We start from the raw sequence: 24,862 nt of genomic DNA on the forward strand, positions 1-24,862 counted from the left end.
TGTGTCAGCCTCAGTCGTTTGCAGAGCGCCAAACCCAAACTTTTTACGCGCCGTGCGGCCGCTTCACCTTCAGCTTGCTCTTTCCCATTTGAGCATCAGCTGCTGCAACGGTGTTCCCGTTCATACCAGATTGCGATGGATTAAAATGTCTTCGGGTGCCGTGCTCACATTCCCGGTTGGTCTTGTGTCGCACCGCCGACTCCTCGCAGGGAACCGATCCGATTTGGATGCCCTCCATTGCCGTTTCCGCATTCCCGCAGCTGCCGTGACCGGAGCAGGCGCGGAGCTCAGATCCGTGATCGCGACAAAAAAAACCGGTTCCTCCGGCTAATCTACCCAAGCAGTGCTGTCGCTGCATTATGTTTCCAGCCACGGGAATAGAGGGAACCCGGAGGGCTGAACGGCTGGTCACTGCGGGCTGTAAAAGGCCGTTTTCAGCGGACTGAGTAAGTCTGAACCGCGCGTCTTATTGATCGCTGTCACGATCAAACCTGAAAGAACCCCGCCGCCGCTCTCCTTCATGTCCCGGGATGGAGAGTTGCTGCCGCTCCTGTATGCCGTGTTTAGGCCGGCTGTGGGACTGCATATGGCCCGACTTCCGCTACCCCAACGTCCCCAACAACAACAACCATGTCATCGCCAATCCGGCTGCGCAGGCGGCGGAGATCCGCACCGTGTCCGGCGACATCCGCATCCCGTCTCCCAAGAAGCGGCCGGTGCAGCTTTACGCGGCGCTCTTCGACTTCGAGGCCCGCAGCGACGACGAGCTGACGGTGAAGGAGGGGGACAAGCTGTCGGTGATCGAGAAGCGGGGGGAGTACGTGCTGGCCAAAAAGCTAACCGGGTCCCTGCAGTCCGGACTGATCCCGGCGAACTACGTGGCTCTGCTGCAGGACGAGTTCGCCAAACACAAGTGAGTGTTGAAAATGCAACCTGTGCTCTTATTATTATCACAATTTGTCCCCACAGCTCTTCTCTGTTCCTAAATGACTACTGATGATATGCCGTGAGTCAGTGAGGATGTGTCACAGCATTCCTTAGCCCACAAAAGGTTGACAGAATATTCAAAGAACACGTTTGGAAACACAGAGGGACATTTAAAGGGCCGGACGGTTCAACAAGTGTATTTTACACCGTATATGAACATCGGCATGAAACATGTTTTCATTCTCTGCTGTTGAAGACTTTCTTGTGTTGATACAAAAATATCAAACGGGTTCAGTCACTAATTAAAGCCACTAAAAGGGCTCAATGTACCTGTTTGATATCACCAACAATCTTGGAGAGAAATCATGTAATTTGATCTGATTTGGCTTATAAATGCCTTTCTGATGGATTTCTGCTCTTGAAGTCTGCTTTAAATCATATATTGAGCTGAAACGATAGTTCATTTGTTTTGCCAATCAACAGCAATTAATTGGCAGCTGTTTTGATCAGTTCACAAATTTACTTATTCAAAGTCTCCATTTGGCTGTTTTTCGTATTGATTGATCTGCTGTTTCTATGTCATTTTAAATGTAATATTTATTGAGTTAGTTGACCAAATGATCAATGGAAACATTTTCTGCAGCTATTTTACAAGTTACAAAAAAAACGTGTATATACATATACTATATACATGTGCTGGGTCCCCTTTTGTCTAGTCAAGGGTATAAGGAGGAGCCTTGCATCAGCATCAAATTGACATGGAATTCAACATGGAATTGATATGAAAAGATTGTCACCAAACAGCAATCCAGCTATTTTACTTATTATCGTGCTGCTAACGAGTATTGTCATTAGATTGCTTTCTTAAATAATGATTTTATCCTTGATAAATCTGAAAATAGTATTACAAAATAAATTATAATTGAAAAATAAAAATGACTTTTGTTGGACTGAGATTCCAAAACCCAAAGATATTTAATATACTGTCACCGACGACTAAACACAAAAAAATATTCTCATTTGATAAGGTGGAACATTTGCCATTTAGGATATAAGATTAATAGTATGCATAGTATTTGCATCTTGCTTATCCATTTTAAAAACTAATAACTTAACGTGGAGCCTGCTGGTATCCTCATCGCGTCCAAAGCAAAGTTGAGCACAACTGTTTGGAGGTGAAACAACAACCTCTGCTGCTGTTGAACCAGACTGGAGCTAAAAGTAGCCCAGAAGCTGTAACTGTAGGTCCTCCATTATTCATTCAGCCTGCAGGGAGTCATCATGTTTCAGCACACAGCTCTGCCTCTTTTGGTTGACTTCTCTGTCTGTGTTCATGCTGCCAATCGAACACTGATCCCAAATGTCCCACTGTCCTCAAACACAACACTGAAACTGAAGAAAGGACATCATAAAAATAATAACATCACTGATTTCTTTACGATAATGTTGAAGCTTTATTCTTTGTCCCAATGATGAACGTCAACCCATGACAGGAATTATTTCAAGCCGAAGAATAAGCAACTAAAAAGATCAAAGCATCAGTTCTTATAATAATCCAGTTATGAGTTCATGCTGCTTTCTGCTATTTATTATCTCCTCCATCATCACTGTAACATTCCTATAAAGAGATAAGCTCAGCTTCAAGTCGGTATACAGTACTGAGAGGTGTTATATCAATAAGAGACAAGTGTGTGCCTGTGTGCTAGAGATGGCAGGTAAACTGTTTTAATTAGTAATTTTAAAGTTGGGAAACGTTTCCCCTGTGATAAGGCTTTAGGATATTCTTATAATATTTCTGTGATTCACAATACATTATGACCTACACCGTAATGAATTTACAGTAACTTAATAGATTTTTCTTTTGGTCCGCACATAATTTAACGTCATTGATTAGTTGGTTCATCCATCCTTTTATCAATGAAATGTCTGATAATGTTGAAGAGCTCCAAGATAATGATTCAATTCAGTTTATTTTGTATAGCACAATATTACGAATTTGCCTTTACAATCTGTACACATATGACATCCCTGTCCCAGGACCTCACTTCAGATCAGGAAAATCTCCCAAGAAATAGAAAAAACCCTTTCACGGGGGAAAAAGGGAAGAAACCCTCAGAGCAACAGAGGAGGATCGCTCTCCCTTGTTGGACAGAAGCAATCAATGTCATGTGTACAGAATGAGCAGCGTTACAGAGTTACATAAACACATTCAATGAATATGACAATGTATGAATGGACCTCCACAATCCATGAAACAAAAGGAGGTAGAGAGGGGGGGGGGGGCATCAGCAGGGGCCATGACAGGAGGCCGGCCCACCAGGTATGAGGCATCAGACATCAGACACAGCCAGGTCCAATGGACCCTATGAGACGTGAAGTCACAACGACTCCGGGGAGGAAGCAGAGTTAATAAGGTGCAATGGAGAGATGTGAATTCATCCATAAGTAGAGAGAGAAGAGGAGATAGGTGCTCAGTGTATCCTAAAACGTCCCCCAGCAGCCTGTAAGCCTATAGCAGCATATCAAGGGGCTCGACCAGGGCAAACCTGATTCAGCCATAACGATAAGCGTTATTAAAGAGGAAAGTCTTAAGTATATTCTTAAATGAGAAGACTGTGTCTGCCTCCCGGACTGAAAGTGGAAGCTGGTTCCATGAAAGAGGAGCTTGATAACTGAAGGCTCTTGCTCCCATCCTACTTTTTAGGACTCTAGGAACCACAAGTAACCCCGCATTTAGTGAGCGCAGCTCTCTAGTGGGGCAATATGGTACTACAAGCTCCTTAAGATATGATGGTGCATCACCAATCAAGACTTTGTAGGTGAGGAGAAGAATTGTAAATGTGATTCTTGATTTTACAGGGAGCCAGTGCAGAGCATACAGGAGTAATGTGATCTCTTTTCTTAGTTTTTGTGAGTACACAAGCTGCAGCATTCTGGATTAACTTAAGAGACTTATTAGAGCATCCTGATAATAAGGAGTTGCAGTAATCTAGTCTGGAAGTAACAAACGCGTGAACCAGTTTTTCTGCATCTTTTTGAGACAAGATGTGCCTGATTTTTGAAATGTTACGTAGGTGAAAACATGCAGTCCTTGAGATTTGCTTAACGTGAGAGTTAAAGGACAAGTCTCGGTCAAAGATAACACCGAGATTCTTTACAGTGGTGTTGGCTGCCAGGGCAATGCCATCTACAGAAACCACATCACCAGATAATTGATCTCTGAGGTGTTCAGGGCCCAGTAAAATAACTTCAGGTTTGTCTGAGTTTAACATCAGGAAGTTGCAGGTCATCCATGTTTTTATGTCTTTAAGACATTCTTGAATTCTCCTCTGGTTTGATCGATAGATATAATTGGGTATCATCTGCATAACAATAAAAATGTATAGAATGTTTCCTGATAATGTTGCCCAAAGGAAGTATATATATATATATATATATATATATATATATATATATATATATATATATATATATATATATATATATATATATATATATATGTATATGGTAAATAAAATTGGTCCAAGCACAGAACCTTGTGAAACTCTGGTTAACGTTGGTGGTCATCAAGGCTTCATCGTTTACAAATACAAATTGAGATTGATCTGATAAATAGGATTTAAACCAACTTAGTGCGGCACCTAAAATGCCAATCGACTGATCCAGTCTCTGTAATCGGATGTCATGATCAATGGCGTCAAACACAGCACTATGATCAGACCAAGTCCAAAAATATCAAGTTTGAAGTGATAAAGAATGGCAATAAAAATAATAATGAATAATGGCAGAAACAACTGATTTAACTCTCCATTGATTTGTTTAAGCTCCTTTTTATTTATACTCCTGTATCCCTGCCATATTTCCATAGAAACCTCTTGTAAAGGTACATTAATCCTAAATATATCACTACTGTACAATATGTCTAGGTTCTGTTATTCAGGAGCCCTGCTGTTTCTTGATTAGCAGGCTATTGTTACTGTAAGTGAAACCTGAATGTCAGGCAGAGCGGGCACGCCCTCCCTGATAACTTAAAGTACATAAAGGTCAGTTTCTGTTTCGGAACAAGCAGGCGCGACTAAACAACACTTTAGCTCTTCAAGCTTCTGAATAACAAATCCCAACAAAGTATTCACTGTTACACAGAATGTATTGATGCGTATCAGTGGCGGAGTGGTTAGTAAAAGTACTAATACCACACTGTGAAAATACTACGGTACAACATTACTATTACTCATGCATTAATGTTTAAAGCTACTAAAAGGAACTTTTAATTTAGTTATGAGGCATTCAAAGTGCTTTTAGAAAACCTCCATGTTGCTCCCGCTCAGTCCTGGTTGTCCCGTGCCGACCTTTCCTCCAGCGGGCCCAGCTATACGGCCTGGGCCTTCAGCAGCGTGCTGTCGTCTCCCAGCAGGCGAGGCTCTGCTCCTGACAGAGGAGACGCTGCTGCCGGGCGCTCTCCTCTTCCCGCTTGAGTTCCAACGGCAGGTGGACGGCGGTGGGCTGGTCGGGCCAGAGGCCCCGCACTCTCTGGTGACCTTTCAGGTGAACCTGAAAGGTTTTGTCTGATTTAAGTGGGGAATCGGACCCGATGGCAATCATTAAGAATAACAAAATATAACTGGCCAATCTTCTCACTGTAACATAATACATCAATCTACACGGTTAATGTATTTCCAATTTATGCTAAAGCGTGACATCATGCACACAGTGGGGCTGCAGATAGAGGCTGAACATGCTGCTGCAACCGATATCTGTGTCTGTGTATTTACCTACATACAGGTTTAGTGTGTGTGCTTCTGGATGTCCACTTTTACATGTAACACATTCTTCTTGTCTTTGTTCACTCCCTTTTTTATTAATTTGTCCATTTACTTCCATCTTTCTCTGTTTTCATAAATTATCATGTTGTTTGTATTGTTCTGAAATATCTGATCGTCCATTTATCCCACAATCATTCTTCATCCATCTTGTCCGTGTGTCTTATCTGTCCGCTTTGAAGGTGGTATTATGGGAATATAAACCGTGTGAAAGCTGAGAAGCTGCTGCTGGCTTCCCAAAACAAAGATGGCTCCTTCCTGGTTCGCATTAGTGAGAGTCACAGCGATGAGTACACAATCTCTGGTAAGTGGCACCGCCCATCCATCCACCTATTCACAAAAGTGACCCCTTTCCTCATTTTCTTTGTCTTTCATCTTTCTCTGTTTCTCATCCTGTATTCTTTATATTTATTACACATCCTTCTTCAAACTATTCTTCACACTCCGACTTGTTTAATTCCTTGTTTTTTTTAAAAAATTTATGGAGCTGAATCTGAACCTAATGCAGTGAATTAAACCAGTTGTAAAAATACATTCTGATTAAACTAATATTAAACTCTCAGGGACAAATTCACAAAAGGGATTGTGCAGCTTTTGTGGCTGCTAAACCTGCACAAATAAGACCTCAGAAATTGTTATAACCTTCAAAGCACCTGTAAAAGGGTGAAATGCACCCGAACTGTGCTGCCAAGACAACTGTCTCACAGCTCATGTGCTATCTGCACATATTTAAATGAATTAATATGCAAATGTTTGCCTCAAAATGTGCCCCTCTCTATGCAGATGAGCCTCATTGGAGTCTGATTCTTAAAATCAACATGCAGCCACAGTGAAACTATTAGCGTCTTAGAGAATTAGTGGTCGCTGAAGCAGATTTAAAAGGGGCGTCCGCTCAAACTCATTTATTATGGGATCAAGTGACATTTGTGTGATGAAAAATATATGATTAAAGCTTCCCGACATTCTGAAAATAAATGAGAACAAAATGAAAAGTTAAGGCTATATCAAATGAGTCATTAAATATTCTCCTCCCTCTGCAAAAAAAAGGTGAAATTTGCACTAATCTGCAAAACTTAACAGGCTTGTTTACACAGTAATATCATTATCTTTTGTGAATGGGACCTTGGCAGATGGTGGTTGCAAGCGGTGCACAATTTATGGTACCGTCAGCGGCCACAATCTATTCTTCTAGAATTTGTCTCTGACTTTCACTCTATGGAAATTCAAGATTTTCCAGAAACTCTATGACACTGGCTGAGAGCAGGATAACAGTAAAGAGTAGCACATGCATCCAAGTATGGGGTCAGATCAGGCTCAATAATTGCAAATGCACACAGAAGGATTTACAAATAAATTAGACTCTCAAATGCACGCAGAACGACGTGTCTGTGTTTATTTATTTGACAATTGCACTGCATTTGTTTGTGGATTGCTTCACATGTGTGTGTGAATTTATGAGACTCCCCTGCGGTGGATGGATTCGCAAATGCATTTTTTTTTTAAACGGACCTATCTGTAGCCAATCAGATGTCGCCCTCATTTTCAGCCAATCACATGAGCGTCATTCGCTTTATTTGCGCCTTAGAGGGGCGTGGCTTATCTCCGTGGCTTTACTCCGTGGAAACAGTTATAACTTCCGTTTTCCACTATCTGCTTTATACTTGTTGTGGACATCCCATAAACGTCGGAACATCTAACGCCCTCGTGTTTGCGTTCATAACATTAATGTTATGAACATCTCTCTATCTCTCTATCTATCTCTCTCTCTCTCAAAGTCTGAATGACAGCTGGCGAACTTTTCGCTTCGCTCTATTCGCGTCATTCGTGCCGCGCCAAGATTTTCTACAAGATTATACTGAACTTTCAATAACTTACAACAATGGGGGGGGTGTATACATTAATTGTGTATCCCTCTGCAAATTGCGCAACTGTAACGCTGGCAGCCCCGTGGGGAGGGGAGGGGGAGATGCGCTCATGTGATTGGCTGAAAATGAGGGCGACATCTGATTGGCTACAGCTAGGTCTATGTTAAGAAAACGCATTTGCGGATCTAGCCACGGCAGGGGAGTCTCATAAATCCGTACACACATGTGAAGAATCCACAACCAAATGCAATTCGATTGACAAATAAATAAACACAGACACGTCGTTCTGCGTGCATGTGTGAGTCTAATTTATTTGTAAATCCTTCTGTGTGCATTTGTAAATCAAACATATTTGCAAATTGTTCTGTGCGCATTTGTAAATCTTTGTTTGCATTTGTAAGTCTCTCTATGTGCATTTGCAATTATTGAGACTGATCTGACCCCATATCCAAGAGCCATCCATAACGTCAGTTACCAAGTAAGTCTGCATCAGCAACATCTTTGAGTGTATAGATTTGATTTGATGAATTCAACTTCTCATTTACAGAGGCAGCATGAAGACATGTTGTAGTCTCATCTAGCCACTTGCTAGCAGCCACATTTTATAAGATGCATAAAAGCTAAAAATATATATATTCATATTAACTGACATATTTTATGTCGTGGAAAAATAACATTAAAATGACTCAACCACAGACCTCATTTCAGGCATCTAACTGAAAACTCTTCAAAAAACCCATTAACTTCGAGATGATGAAGGGCTAAGGCAAACTAAGCTAAGGTTTTAGGACTCATTCCTGCAGCATAAACAATTTCTCAAATAAGAGAAACATAATCAGAAATTAAACTTAATCAAATGTTTTAACATCATTGATGAGCAATCGGCAATAGATTTTCTGTAGTTGTGTTTTTTCAGTATTTGCTGCACGGTTCTTCTTAAATTTAATTGATTAATTTAGTTACGGGGGTTTCTTTCTAAATGCATCAAAGTGTATGCATTTGCATGTATTTTCCTAAATTGCAGTGCTTTTGTTTTGGTGGGAATCCTGTTGTCACTTGCTGCATTTCTTCTTCCCCTCTCTGTTTCGCTTCATCCATCCTTTCCTCCAGCCACAGTCAACCTTAATCTCCCTGGCTTCAATTTTCTCTCCCTGCTCCCACGATAGAGGGCAGGAGGTGACACAACATGCCCTCGGGTAGCCATTGTAAGATTCGTGTTCAAAGCTCCGGGTCCCGTGGCCGCAGGAAATTCAGGATTCGAGTTAAAGTTTAACAATATTTAATGGCAAAGATAATACTCATGTAGCGTTCACGATCGTGGGGCCAGAAAGGAGGAACTCTCCACAGACGGAGTGCAGCTCCCAGGGAGCCACAGACCGGGGCTGTCTCGAGTCTCCAGACCAGTAGAACCATGTCTCCCCAGAACAAATGCTCGGTCGTTAGTATGGTCATGCAAATGAATTCACACCTAAAGGTTAGTTCCATTGGTCAGTTCAAAGGATGCAGCAGTTCTGTTCGCTACGCCAATTAGTAAACAGGCGAGGTCAAAGCTCACTCTTCCGGTCAAGGACAGGAAGTTCCCCTTCACAATAAAACCCTATTATCCTGCCTTCCGAATAAAAGCAACACATTAGGTTTCAATCGGCATCCATTTTAACTATTGTCTAAACAATAAAACATTCATTCATTCTCATGCATCATACAGTTAATAATTACATTTGTCATTAAAACAGAATAATAAAACAGTGATCCTCTCTTATGTTTCATAATACATTCCTCCAGAATATTCCTCATAATATCCCAAATTAATTATCATATCCATCTTTATGTATTAATTTAAAACATAAACTTCTCTTATCTACATGTGCAAATATATATAAAATCCACTACAACCTAACACCATGTTGGAGGTTGATGGTGGCAAAAACGACTGATTGCAGTTTTTTCAACTGGTACGACTTTACTCGGTGTTGACAAGAAATAAGGAATCTCTCTTGATTTTCGGATTTGGAGCTTTTTATTTCTTTTCGACAGACTGACCAGTTGCGTTGGGACGATGCGACACCGTCTAATAACAGCATCTGTTCTGCTCCCTGTTAGAGTCCAGTGCTGCAAGTGTATATATAGTTATTGATGTGTCCACACATGCTTCTGGTTATGTTAGCATAAGAGGATTAATAAAAAGATTCTTTGGTTCCAAGTCAATGCCAAAGTTTTGAAAACGTGACTGTACTCGTCTTTCTGCTGTACTGCTGGTAACGTTGGAACAGAGGATCAGACCTGGAGACTAATGGTGTCCCGGAGACGCTAACAAAAGGTCCCTGATAATGACACATTGTAAACAACAAATCTGTGTTGAAATCGGAAGTAGGAGAGATGGTAGTATGAGCTGTTAGCACCCGTTAGACGGCACAATCCTGCTTAGCTTAATAACGAATGAGTCACCATGCTAAGCAAAGCTAAGCTAATCACCTCTTGCCTCATGACATTGATTATCTTTCCTTACTCAATGTAAAAAATAAGAACTCTAACTTTGATAAATCTAACGGTTGTAAGTAATAATGTCCAAACACACATTTATGAATGAGCCCACAGCCAATTTTCTACTGGATCTCCTGAGATTTGTGACTTTAAAGCCGTAAAGTTATTTCTCCCTCTCTTCTGCATCACCTCCAGCTCATTTCTCTCTCTGCTCCATTCTTTTCTTTTCGCGCTCTGGCTTCACCATCTTCTGCATCCCCATTTTTTTCCTTTCCACTCCTCAGTCCACTTCTTTCTCTATCCAGTCCTCCCTCCCTACCCTTCCCGCCCTTCTTCAATGTCATTTATGTCCCAAAGGGAAAATGCTGCAGTTGAATGTTCAATTTTCAATGTGCTGGTCCTCTTGAAATATGCAGTACTCTGTTTGCATGCATGCTTCAGAGTGAAGTCAGAACAAACCATCAGACAATCGCACACATTCGTGTCTGATTTACTGTCTTTCCTTCGACCATATAAACACAACCATCTTCTTGTTCTTTGGGCATATGATGATATAGTTTGTATTTTTCTGTGGGGACTAAACATATGGTGTCCCTTTCTGAATCTAGTCCTTCTACATGTTGGCGTAGTTGGCTGTCAGTCAATATTTTATTATAATTCCTCGTATCCTAAAAATGACGTTCCCATATAGCTGCATTATCAATTACATTTAGAAGGAAACATATTTTCTCCAGGGTTTCCTGTTTATCAACATGTAATTGTTATCGCAGTATGGCCAGCGCAATATTTGTGGAATGTGAAATTGTCAAAACACAATTGTGCTGCAGAGAGGTCATATTCCTTGCATCATATTATACATACTTCAGAGAGCATCTTTGTTTGGTACAAAATCACAACATAATTGTTATGTAATCCAAAATGATGACACATGATCATTCCTTCTAATATCACAAACAAAGTACCTCAAATGCCATTTTCTGGTTGTGACAAAAGACTGAAATGATGAATTCCGAGTTTGATAGCAAAATATTCAGATTTTAACATACACATACTTGATGAATGAGTCATTTTATTTAGGATCTGACTATTTGTGTATTTAAACATGCAATATGTGACCAGAGTATAACTCTCTTGTCCCTCTTACAGCCCGAAGTGAGGGAAAAGTGTACCACTTCAGGATTCAGCGCTCGACCATCGGGGCGTACTTCGTCTCGGATAAGATCTCGTTCGCTACACTGGGAGAGCTGATCTCCTACTACCAGAAAAGCCCTCGCAGCCTGGGAGTGCCGCTGGAGGAGCCCTGCGCTCAGCAGGTAGGACACTAGAGATGCACACAGAAACACACTGTTATTAGTTCATTCTTGTGAGTACCCAATGAGATGAGGAATAAATTGCCCCTTAACTTAAAGTGTTGACTGTGTAATGGGCACGGGTGGCTCGAAGTGATGAACCTGTAAAGACCATTATCACAAGACTCAACAGTGTCTTAGCAGTTTTGGTTTTATAGCCAACAGCTGTCCCTGTTTTGTTAAATCTCAGTCCTCTTATTATCCTTGCTTCAGCTTCTTTTTTTCACAAAACAGACTAGCTGGCTAATATAATGGAACATTTAGCAAAACATTTCCCCTGGGGCATAATAAAGTTGAGTCAGACATTTCCCTTGTGCCTTGTGTTGGGCACAACGGAGCTAAAAGGAGAGTGAATACTGAATTAATGTCAGATGGCCAGAAAGACAAGTCTAAATTAATGCTGATGTTGCTATGTGTCAGGTTGCTTACAAATTAACTTGATAATGTCAATGTCTGTGAAAATGTCCCTATGTTGCCCATAAAATTCAGATACAGATCTTTTGCCTTCTTGAGGTCAGCAAAAACAATTTGAAACACAATGTTGACATATATTATCACCTTGTTGACATGGTGAATGACAAGTGGGATAGTGTGGGAGAACTTGAACAGGTTGAAGACCAGCTGGACACCAGCCAGGAGTGAGTTGGCCATTTTGGTCAAAAATGTAATTGTATAGTATTGAAAAACAAACAAAGAGGCTTGGTTTAAAAGTATGTGAAAAAGGTCATCGAATGCTACACCATAACAAAGTCGTAGCATCGTCCAAGGGTATTAAATTAAAATGATGATTTCCAGTTGAAGAGAATTTTCTCACGCAAAGGTCTGAAACATCACAATAACGTCTAGCTTACATTATGATTGAGTCCCATATTGAAGTAGCCTAATAGTTGTATCAATGTCAGCAACTGACTCAAATCAGAAAGTTCATTTGAATAAAATCCCACCAGGTTTCAAATTGAACTGGATGAATTATGAATAAATAATATATACTCTAATAATAAATACATGTGTTTTTAAGGGATTTAATTCTTTTAATTTAGAATAAATTGCATAACAGAGCTTTTGTAAATAATAAATAAATACATGTGTTTTAAGGGATGCATTTAGAATCAATTGCATAAAAGAGAGCTTTTGTAAATGATAAATAAATAAAATACTGAATTGTCCTGCAGCTTTAAATTCAGTTAATTCAGGTGTAAAGTGATGTCAACCAAAAAAGCCACGATATTATATTCTTATCTTCTAATTAAAGTTCCACTGAATTTGTTGTTGCACCTTGAAATGCTCAAATATCACTACAAATAACTTTTGGTATTAGGAATTAAACATATTTATATTTGGGTTTCAAACCTTGAGCAGTGAGTTAGAAATACATCGAGCTCCAATTCAAAATTGTCAAAAAAGAAACAACACTTTATAACTTAAAGTGTATGAAGAGTTGTACAAGTTGTATATACGTTATAATTTAGAATAAATTGCATAACAGAGCTTTTGTAAATAATAAATAAATAAATACATGTGTTTTAAGGGATGCATTTAGAATCAATTGCATAAAAGAGAGCTTTTGTAAATGATAAATAAATAAAATACTGAATTGTCCTGCAGCTTTAAATTCAGTTAATTCAGGTGTAAAGTGATGTCAACCAAAAAAGCCACGATATTATATTCTTATCTTCTAATAAGAGGAATTTGTGTGCAGGGACTTTATCTGTGGTTATTAAAAACACTTGTTTCAGCTTTATTTTCCTCTGTGTTAACATCATTGTTGGATAGTGATGTGTTAGGATTCATATTGGGCTCTCAAGATTGTTTACGTTTGCTCAAGATTTGTGCTTCGTCTCGTAGTGGTGCTTCACATCGCCGCTTTTAATAATCCCCACGTCTTTGAACATATGAGACCCACTGGTTTTGAACTGCCCGTAGGATGAATGAGCAAACGAGTCTGTCTTGATGAAAGACTCTTGTCTTGCTGTCTACGTTTCTCTTTTTGGAAAATAACTTCTCTATTTGGTCTCTCGCCCTGTCTCTCCCTTGTGTGCGTAGGGATATGTGATATTATTTGCAACAAATAAAATTGGTCTGTGACTAACTTTGACTTCTTGAATATTGCTTTTGTAGTATTTCACAATAAAACAAAACAGCAGACAATGATGACTAATAACAGTTTTCACTGATGCTGAAAATTCAAGAGATAAAAGTTAAATTCAGGCAAATGTTCTAATGTTTAATCGGAGCGTCTTTTGTCTCTGCAGTAGGAATCGACAACAAAGACTCTGAATTAATCTTTCTATTGTTGCTCTGCAGCGGGAAGTTAACGAGTGCTGTCCTGTGCTCTATATGCATGAATTAATAAGAGGCAAACATATTTTAGAGTGTAATTAACCAGAGAATAAAATCATGTGGCATTGCTGTAATTACTCAAGCTATCTCTGCACTGCAGCTTACATTAAACCCCCACCGAGTAGTATTCTTTATTCATGGTCCATCAGTTCGAGACGACATTTTCACTCCAGACTGAGATGCCACCTAAACGGCAATTATTTGCATTTTAGAGACAATCGCATCAGAAATACAGAGTGGTGTTTTTGGATAAGGGTTTTCCTTAATAGATAAAAAGTGTGTGAGAACATAAAGTACATTTGACTACTGGATCAGAGCCCACTCAGTGACTCCTCTTCTCTCTTCCCTTCCAGAGGAGGCTGTGAGTCTGAGGCTACGGACACACTGAGGCAGAAACGCACACACATCATATGCATACATGAACACATGCAGATACATCACACATATCCTACACAAATGTGTTCATGTTCAACATGCAGCATCATACATACACTAACTACATAAAACATAACTGCATGGAGGCATTGTCTCACATGAGATGCAAACTGGCAGTATATTATATTACAGATGAAAAATGTTTTGCTTTACTTTTCATTTTGTTGAATTATATTTTTTACTTCAATATTTTATCTTTTATAGAAATGTAATAACGGGTAACATAATTATCTCTTTATTGCGTCTAATTATTCATTGGCGAGCATGTCATCATTTCCTGACTGTTAAAACCTGGTTCTGTGATTCAAGAAAGCTGTTTTAACATTTTAAAGTTCCACTGAATTTGTTGTTGCACCTTGAAATGCTCAAATATCACTACAAATAACTTTTGGTATTAGGAATTAAACATATTTATATTTGGGTTTCAAACCTTGAGCAGTGAGTTAGAAATACATCGAGCTCCAATTCAAAATTGTCAAAAAAGAAACAACACTTTATAACTTAAAGTGTATGAAGAGTTGTACAAGTTGTATATACGTTTTGAATCCAAAATATCGTATTTATAAATATGCTCACTTCTTTTTAAATTTTTTTTTTTTTTAAAACGAAGATGTGTTTTCACTCATCATTTATACCCAGCTCCTTCTGCAGCATCCCTGGACTTAAACACAGTCTAGTATTTGATCAATCAGTCCTTCCAATGCAAAAATGAAACCGCTTTTAGAAAAGAAACACTCACATTTAGCTTTAAAAATGTTTTTTCCAGTAAAACAAGTCACAAACGATGCTTTCAATCACTTTTTATTGCACAAGATCTTGTTTTCATCTAATGATGTAGCCAACAAACATGGTCAATAAAAATGGATTAAGCATCGTTTTGAGGAAATGTCTGATTCCTCTGATGGCTTTTAGTCTAAAGCAGATTTATCCTGCTGTTTAATGCCTAATAAACGGTCCAAGTGGTTACATTTTAAAATTTAAAGCCATTAGTGAGATTATGTCATGCATAATTATAAATGAAGGGAGACATTTTAATTAATATTAATATCCTAAATATGCATGATGTGGAAACCAATAATATATATTTGTATGGTGTTTAGAAACAACACTTTTGCTGTATAAAGTAAAAGATGTGGCAGCAGACTGAAACCGAATGTTGTTTGTCAAAGTCCTTCTTCATTTCTGTTTGTTTTACAGTGTGAAATTAATGTGTTTAACGTGTACTTTGTCTATCGCCTGATTAACATTTAAATTATTTTTTAAAATATAAAATCAAGTTAATTTGTAGAGTCGTATTTATGTGTGAACGATGACTATTTGTTATTTAATTCATAATTCAATTTTTTTTTTTTAACCAATCATTTTATGTTGGTCAAAGCACTTGATCCTTCCAACGATGTTCTTCATTACCTGATTGTTACTTGCAATACATTTGTCATAAAATATTTAAATTCACTTGCCCTTTATTAAACCTATTCTTTTTATTTGTTCATTCTTTTATTCATTGGTTGGTTTTACACTTCTTTTTTTTATGATGCTGCTGATCTGTCAATATTTCATCAAAAGGCAAATCTTTCTGCACCTCCATCCAAATGGAAAAAGGGAACACTAATCTGGGATAATACAAATAATATTTTAATTTGACAAGGTCCGACATTTTTTTATTTATGACCACATATTTAAAATTGTATCATCATAGTACAGGCTCTTTTTTTCTCTTGTTAAATTAGAAATGATTTAAATGAACATTTTGAATCGCATCAGAACCTTTTTGCATCAGGAGGGAATTAATGTGTGTTCTTTATGTAGGTCTGTTTGGTTGTGTTTCTCGTCAACAACACTTTCTCCATGTCACGCTCAGACAACCCCACAACCAGCATTAAAGACATGTCCAAAAACCAACAATCGGTGTTACGGGAAAGTTCCCACAATATGTAATTCAATGAGTCCACAATCAAAGAAGTGTTTTATTCCACACATCCTTTGGTCTTTTACTAGATGTCACAATTCCTTCATGTTAGAAATCAAACAGGGATCATGTAAATTCACCACCTTGTATTGTGCAGAGTGAGGACTTAAATTATGTAAAATGCATAATTCCTCTTTTGGAAAATGTTTAATAACTGAGTTTCAGATTTGTTTCACCATCGTTTGTGATTCAGCATCATCTGCACACTTATTTTAAACAGTTTTTATTTTTAAAGTGGTCTGGACTCACCCTTTTGTGTCTGTGCAGCGGGAGCTGTTTGACATGGAGCCGTGGGAGAGACCGCGAGAGGAGTTCAGACTCCACAAGAAACTGGGAGAGGGACACTTTGGAGAGGTGTGGGAGGCTCTGTGGACCACAGAGAACAAGAAAGTGGCCATAAAGACGCTAAAACAAGGTACAAATGCAAGGAGATACTGTGAAGAGTGTAAAGCATGTGATTGAAGCTCATGTTAGAAATATCTCTGGGTTAAAGGGTTTTAAAAATGCATTTTCTTCGTCATAAAACTAAGTATATTTTTAAAACATCTGGCCAGGGACAGCAGATGGAAATTAGCCTCTCTGGCTCACTTACAGTCCTACTGTTGATTAGTGTGCATTGTCCCTGCAAAATAAATGAATTAAAAAAAATACAATCAATATTACCGTATTTTCCGCACTATAGTCCGCACTGGATTATAAGGCGCACTGTCAATGAATGGTCTATTTTCGATCTTTTTTCATATATAAAGCGCACCCGACTATAAGGCGCATTAAGCGAAACAAAACAGTCAGTCAGTCAAACTTTATTAAACGTATTCACAATAACTCAACATTGTTCAAACGTTAATGAGTGTATTCACAATAACTCCCAACCTTGTTCAGTTGTAACACGTAAAAAAAACAGTCTGATACGCTAAATCAAATGTTAGCGTAACTCTGTGTGGTCTTCTTTACTTGGCGCAGGTCATCTTCTTGCTTCCTCCACTTCCGTACCATTGATTCATTAATGTTGAATTCTCTCGTAGCTGCTCTATTCCCATGTTCTACTGCGTGACTGATAGCCTTGAGTTTGAAGTCCGCGTCGTAAGCGTGTCTCTTGACAGGTGCCATTGTGGGGTCCTTATACACACACACTGTAATATTATGGTGAAGCACAGTATGTATTACTCCGCGACGCTCCTGACTACAGTAGCCGTAATGCTACAAGCGGTGCGGCTTTGTTGTTTACCAAAGTCGTACTAAAACATTTTGAGAGAGCGCCGTGTACCACACAAAATCGCTTCGAGGTCAGTAAGCACAGCCAGAAGTAATCCATATATAAGGCGCTCCGGATTATAAGGCGCACTGTCTTTTTTTGAGAAAATTAAAGGCTTTTAAGTGCGCCTTATAGTGCGGAAAATATGGTATTTGCCTGCCTGCAATCTTCTTCTGTGCATTTTAGATCACCTGTAGATAATTAGAAAAGTGTGACGTCATTGGCGGGAAAACATCGCTCCATAGCAACAGGTTAAAAACTCCACAGGCTAACTTTTTTTTTTAATTGAAGCAGTAAAAATGTATGCTCCTGGTAAAAGTAATTTAAGACTTAGGAAAATTGTGTTTCTGGTGAGCTCCAGCGTACACACTTCTAATCAGATGCACCTTCAAAAAGGGAACGACACTGGAAGAGAAACTTTCTGGTTTCTATCACTCCTTAATTTCCTTTCAAAATAAGTGCCTGCAATGTACAAGAGGGGGCAGTTGTGGTGTTATTTAAGACTGCACACTGACATCAGCACTATATTTTAAGACCCGTTAGTCCGGTTTGAAGCTAATCTGATGCTGAAACACTTCACGGTACTTTCTATTTCATGAAGTAGGTTTTTACAGCAGTGGCTTTCATGACGGCAATATTTTGCTTTGTGGTCATGACACTTGCAAGGAAACAGAAGTAGTCCAATGTAACACAATCCATATACTAAAGTATACAACCTGGAATATTTGCTTGCATTTTTTTGGTTTGCCAATGCAGGAAGGTACCAACAACCCTGGTGGAGGAGGGCAAACCGAGTTCTTCATTCAGGAGGCTAAAATTAAAAGCAGAAAAAGCTGCTTAAATATTATTCATGGGAATGGGGGACAATTGAGAGAAATGTATGGAGAAGATGTGGTTGTAAAGATGGCTATGAATGTAAAGCCAAATTAATGACATGAAACGAGGTGAACAATAGGACAACCAAGATAATTGATCATTATGTTTCTCCTCCTCCAGAGGACACGAAGCAGGACGAGTTCGTCAAGGAGGTTCAGGCATTGAAGAGCCTCCATCACCCCAAGCTGATCCAGCTGTTGGCCATGTGCTCCAGAGGAGAGCCGGTCTACATCGTGACCGAGCTCATGAAGAAAGGAAGCCTCAAGGCCTACCTCGCCTGTGAGTGCTGAAACACACACACACACACACACACACACACATACATACATACATACATACATACATACATACACACGTAACCTGAGCCAGAGTCATAAAAATGTACAAAGATGATACAATGTTTGGTATCTTCTAAACGACATGCGAGAGGAGACTCCACTGTTGCTTTAATATGCAAAGATGTTTAGAACAGGAAGTTAATTTAGCTTTTCTTGGAGTTTGAGAAATTTAAACCTTACCTCAGACATTTTTTGAAAACCCTCTGAAGCAGTATTTAGGCCAAGTGTCGGTTAAATCTCTACGCCTTAAATCCAAAGCAAATGGAATTATAATCTGGCAGCTCTGCTTAGCAGAGAAATATTGTTCTGATATTTTACAAAAGGCTTTAATCACCGGGAGTCTGAGTGAGCAGGATGAAGGGTTTGACTCTGATATGCCTCATTCCACTGGGTGTTTCTTATATTTCATGCTGTGTGTGTGTGTGTGTGTGTGTGTTATGACTGTACTTACATTACATATATTTGCTTATCTGCACAGCAATTAACATTCAGATTGATGGGTCATTTAGAGTCACGTTGCAAAAAAGAGGAAACCATGCACCACTCATTTGCTGTGCAGCTTCTTACATCTATAGCTCCTGTACTGATTGTGATGTGACATGTTATGTAATAATGAATGCAAAGGTAAATGATGCAAATACGTCTTTACTGTGGCACTTGATTTTTGCTCACTGGGCTGATGTAAGTTACCTTTTTAAAAAGGTGCCATGTGTAAAATCTGGCTACATGCTCCAAACTATAGGTGTCAGCATTTGACAATACAAGTTTTTCTCTCATTTCTGCCACAAATGATGACGTACATTTAGAATGTATTGACCTAGTGGTAGAGGTCAAATGCTGACCCCTGATTGTTCAGAACATGTGGCAAAATAAAAAAAAAATTGTTTTCTCATTTATTCCAATTTGGATTTAATCCAACAATCTATACCCACGCACACATGGATGAATTTTGGTTACGTTTTGTTTGGGGAGATGAGGGTGACGTTGCCTTGTAGCAACAGGATGTTTTGATAGATTTCTAAACTTTACAAGGCCGAATAACATCTGCAAAAAAGACAACTACTGTTGCAAAAAATGCTCTAGACTTGGGCAAGGATCAATGGATAATCTACATACAATTTACTAACTCAAAAAGGTGGATTTAGTGTCATATTTGATGTCCAAAGCCATGCTTTCCATCACTTAATCAGACAGTGTATGTATGTTTCTGTGTTTGTGTGGTTTCAGCTGCTGAAGGCCAGGTGCTGACATCAGCTCATCTGATCTACATGGGCAGTCAGATCGCAGAGGGCATGGCCTACCTGGAGGACAGAAACATCGTCCACAGGGACCTGGCGGCCAGAAACATCCTTGTGGGAGAAGATCTTGTCTGCAAGGTGGCCGACTTCGGACTGGCTCGGATTATTAAGGTAAGTACCGTAGGTTGCCTGTCTGAAAGAGAGAGACACCATGAACTCATCGTATGAGTAAGCACAGGGTTTATGTTTATTGTCTCTTAAGTATCAGTCACAAACCATTTTCTTCTTTTAGAATAACACTACTTATTTAACTGTATTCTCTTTAAATATCTATAGTGTGCTTTGTTGTTCCAGTGTAAACGTAATGCTTACCGCCATCCTCCTACCATATGTCCAGTATATTGGAGCAGCACTCATATCTGCATAATTTACTTTATTTGTGTGTAATAGTAACAGAATGTTTTATTCATACAGAGCTTCCAAGACATAGGAAGATTGTATATACTCAGAAAAAACTGCTTAAAGATTGCATGTGTAATATTTAAACAGTAGTACATCATTACCACATTACTTGAGAGACAATGATATTTACTGGAAATAAATCTGATTCTCCATTAAGAAAGTCTCTGCTGGTCTGGGCCGCATTTTATCTTATCTTTTGCTAAAATAGAGTAGCTGTATGTAATCTGCATGGTGAAGTGTTGGACATTAAGAGAAACATTTACGATGGATGAATCTTTCATCTGCGTCAAAGTGTTATTACATAATATATATATATATACTGCTATAACACGACACTATCAAAGCAGTGACCAAGATATGTTCACTTGGCTAGCTAATAAGCCAGTATTACCAAAGTTAAAAGTGTGCTTTTGAACGGCATCTTGGTTATAGTAAGAATAGTTTAGTGATCAAATTTGGAACGTGGATTTCAGTCTTTTCTTTCTTTTTTTAAAGCAATAGACATTTTTCACAGCAGACATTTTACTTGGACTCACTAGCGCATGAAGTCAAAACGATTTGATTTATAAAATTACCCGGATCTTGGGCATTTGTGGGGCCTCTTAGAGCAAGCGGACTAGCGTTTTCTTAAACCCCGCCTCCAAACCGCTTGTCTCAGGCTTGTACACAAACGACAGCACAAATAAAAATAAAAAAGATTCAGCGATTGGTATATTTTACAACTTTTAGGACGTAGAGATTTAAATTGGGTATATTTAAGCGTTCCTACTCGGAAGTTAATACTGTCGATTTACAGATGTCTCTTTTCCAATATATAAGTCGTTGGGAAAATGTTTTTTTGGGGCCCAATGTGATGAACCTGGAAGTTGTAATTACAGTTTGGCCTTAATGTCACATTGGCTTCAAAGCCAGCTGCTTTTCCTGGGGACTTTGTTTAGAGGGAATAATATAAAATAACACCATCTTTTGGGGATTCATGGGAAATGTAGTAAAGTAAAAGCGTGTGTATATACAGTATATTTTGTTTTTCTCTACAGGACAGTGTGTACACAGCCAGTCGAAACACAAAGATCCCAGTGAGATGGACGGCTCCAGAAGCGGCGATTTACCAGAAGTTCTCCGTAAAATCAGATGTCTGGTCATTCGGGGTCCTTCTGTATGAGATGATGTCACGTGGCAAGATGCCTTATGATGGTATCGTGTTGACTTCTTTCTACTTTTTAAGGAGAATTACGTTTTAACTACGGGGCATTTTAGCAAATTGATTCCAGTGTTTTAACCTGTTTATTAGTCAGTGGAAAAGTGTTTGTGGTATGCACCCACTCTACCAGTTACACAGGGGATTTACTGGTCCAGAAGCACTAGGAGGTACTGGGTGTGCAAATGATTGTTAACCATACACCCTTCCGAGCTTATTATGTACTTTAACTGTGAAGATTTTGGTTTGGCAGTATTATGACATTAGTTAATGCAGTAGAATACTGTTTTACGGAAAATACATTTTTAATCAGTTATATTAGTTATCCAAAAAGCTAGTAAGCACAGTAAGAGCAAATGTGCCACCGATAAGCTGAACAATTTGGAAAGTATTCAGAGAAGAATCAGCATAACGTTCAACAATTTCCTGAAAAGTTTTTTTTTTTTAATCCAATGTTATTCGAACAGAAGAAATAGTGCATTTTGTTTGTGGCTATTTTCAGTGGCTCCATTGTCCCAAAAACTATTAAAAACACAACAATGAGTGACACTGTTGCATTAGGTGACATGTTCCTTTATTACCATGAATACACACACACACACACAGTCCTGCTGCCCCAAATCCACACTAAGCACCAAATGTTGATTAATCCGCCGCTGAAAATAGTCTCAAACTGTGTCCTCGCGTTTTTTGATATAAACTAGTGACCAGCTGTTTAAGGAAATGATTTGCCTTTTTTAAAAATCTAAAGCAGGAAACCAGAAAGTCCTATTTTCTTTCAGATACAAATGTATAAACACCAGCCTTATCATGTAAGTACTTAATCCATGAGATCATAACATGTACTTTCAAGAAAACTGAACATCTTGATTCAATATGTTGAGTTGACTTTACCTTTCAAAGTTATCATAGCTGTGGTTACTGGATATCGGCACGGTGGATTATCCCTGCCTGCAAAAGAAAATGTTAAGGAATTAGTAAACTCCTTCCACTCTAATGCTTTGATATCACTCCATGTTAGGAAAAAGTAACAAGGAAGTGTTGGATCTGCTGTCGTCGGGGTTTCGGCTGCCCTGTCCAACCCGCTGTCCTCAGAATATTTATCGCATCATGATGGATTGCTGGGCCGCTGAGCCCTCCAAGAGGCCCTCCTTCCACGCCCTGCACAGCCAGTTGGATACAATATATGCCAGGATATATTTCAAGACTATAGAGGTATAGAAAGAGCAAGTCGTGGGGGAAGAAGAGGACAATGAGAGCAGATTATCTGCAACTGATCATAGACAGCAGGATGGACATTAAATATGGAAAGGGAGTGGGATGAAAACTTGTAGGGAGTATTCTCCTCCCCCATGCAACGCACTTCCACAACAGGGTATTTGAAGAACACAAAGGATGGAGGGAGAAGAGCATAAGAAGCAGACAAACTGAAGTGAATTGTTCAAGATGGAGAAGATGTTCGCCAAATAAAAATAAAAATGAAGAAAACTTCATTTCTAAGGCTAAAGGAAAGCAAGGTGGACAAACAAAATACTGAAAATAGCCACAGAAATGTGTAAATACTCTCCTACCTAAAATCAAAACTGAACACTAAAACCCTCAGCACATCCACAGAACAAACAGTTTTTAATTTTATACCCTTTTGTGTTTTATAAATACTATTTTATTACCTCTGTATGTGCAATCTCTGTGTATAAACACTTAAAGATGTTATGAAATCACAGGTCAGGACTTTAATCACCTGTTTTTTGACTGCAAGCCAATGCTAAATATTGGGGTTATGTGCAATAATTGCAGCTGGTTGGGTTTTTAGCCATGTTAGCGGCCCAATGCTATGGACACTGATCCCTGATCGCTCTTAGTCCAACACTTTTGTCTGAAGTGAAATATCTCACCACTCTTTGCAATGATATTTGGTTCAAACCTTTGCTTTCCCCAACAGATGAAGAATTGTGTTGATTACATGACTTCATTTTTGACCACAGTCGGATCACAATTTCCTCTTGTCCAACGTTCTATCATATTATAAATTAATTCCCAAACTCCCATCAGCTTCAGCTGTACTTTAAGATTAAAGGATCGGATAATCACACTTGTATTTCAGACTCAAGGTCCAGATAGTACGGATAGACCAAAGGTATCTCTGAATGATTAGAGCAACCTATAACACGTTCACTGTAATATGGTATGGGAGTCAAAATCCAAACAGTGTCCTTGATCTTTTTATCAGAGTCCCAAGAAAGTATGAATGAGTGTACCTATGTCCACAAATGCTGAGATATAAAGTGCTGCAGGAATCAGTTCTAAAACCGGGTAATCATTTAACATTTTTGCACTTCCAGTTTCTTTGTCCCAAAGTCAGTGGTTATTTGTTAATGAAATTTTGGTGAGATGCTTGAAATAAGGTATGTGGTTAACATAAACCTAAAAGATGTTAACGTGTTGTTCTACAACATTAAATACATACCCCTCATGGATTTTGAAGCTTTTGTGTCTCAAAAACAGCAGTTGCCAACGTGAAATCTAAAATAAAGTTTGAAGCTTTGTGGTGTAAAGTCATGCCAACAGGGTGGAGCTTGTTAATTAAAATCATTGTTCGCCACAGAGCTTACTTTCTGCATTAATTCAAAATCTAATATCCCATTGACCTTTTTGTTGAGGGAACCAGATAAATTCTAACTTCCGGGTAAACCTAAAAAGGTAATCCCTGCAGCAGTCTATCGTTAGAATGCAAAGATGGATCCACGGTAACTTGCTGCTGATATTTGCATGTTAGCTTGACAATTAACATGCATGTAAACTTATTAACAAGTAGCGTACTACACCAAAACATTGCCAATCATTAGCACGTTGAGCATTTCAATAGAGGAGCACAATACAGCTGAGGCTGAACCAAGTTTGAGATCTTCTGAATTGGCCATTGTTCAGAGGATAGCCCATTTGATTTATGTGACAAATTGGCCCAGGTCAAAGTTAACATTTAATACCCCCATTAAATGTAAGCATCAAGTCTGTTCTCTTCATTTTTCATACATCCACCATTTTTTTTCTGGCCTCTAGCATGGCTTTACACCATCTATTAACCACAAGAATAGTCTTTTATTGAGCCTATACCTTCTTTTGCAGGCTTTTCTGAAGGTTTTGGTGACATTTTACACATCTAATGAACCTGAATACAAGTTTCTCTAGAATAGTATGGGGATTGTCTTTATACTCGTATGACACTTTTGTGCCAGCTGACCCAGTGCTTGAAGAGCCAGTGGGCTATCGAGCCATATCGGATTTAAGTTGTTAAACCTCTTTTTAGAG

The 24,862-nt window shown here is 38.8% G+C and overlaps 1 protein-coding gene across 1 annotated transcript; it reads left to right on the forward strand.

The window, feature by feature from the left end:
• Positions 1-24,042, forward strand: zgc:194282 (tyrosine-protein kinase Srms). The gene is made up of 8 exons (XM_034536905.1): positions 1-913; positions 5,930-6,051; positions 11,240-11,406; positions 16,454-16,601; positions 18,438-18,596; positions 19,883-20,064; positions 21,393-21,549; positions 22,575-24,042. The coding sequence occupies exons 1-8, from the start codon at positions 531-533 to the stop codon at positions 22,772-22,774; spliced, it is 1,518 nt and encodes a 505-aa protein (XP_034392796.1). The 5' UTR covers positions 1-530; the 3' UTR covers positions 22,775-24,042.
• Positions 24,043-24,862: the final 820 nt, after the last annotated feature.

The sequence above is a fragment of the Cyclopterus lumpus genome, chromosome 7 (genome assembly GCF_009769545.1).
Source record: "Cyclopterus lumpus isolate fCycLum1 chromosome 7, fCycLum1.pri, whole genome shotgun sequence".
NCBI lineage: Eukaryota > Metazoa > Chordata > Actinopteri > Perciformes > Cyclopteridae > Cyclopterus > Cyclopterus lumpus.

Bases quoted from the DNA above. Each gene is read 5' to 3' on its own strand.
- zgc:194282 (XM_034536905.1), top strand. From the start codon at position 531: ATGGAGAGTTGCTGCCGCTCCTGTATGCCGTGTTTAGGCCGGCTGTGG. The intron at 6,052-11,239 runs GTAAGTGGCACC...TCCCTCTTACAG, and splicing joins CGATGAGTACACAATCTCTG to CCCGAAGTGAGGGAAAAGTG. The intron at 20,065-21,392 runs GTAAGTACCGTA...TTTTCTCTACAG, and splicing joins GACTGGCTCGGATTATTAAG to GACAGTGTGTACACAGCCAG.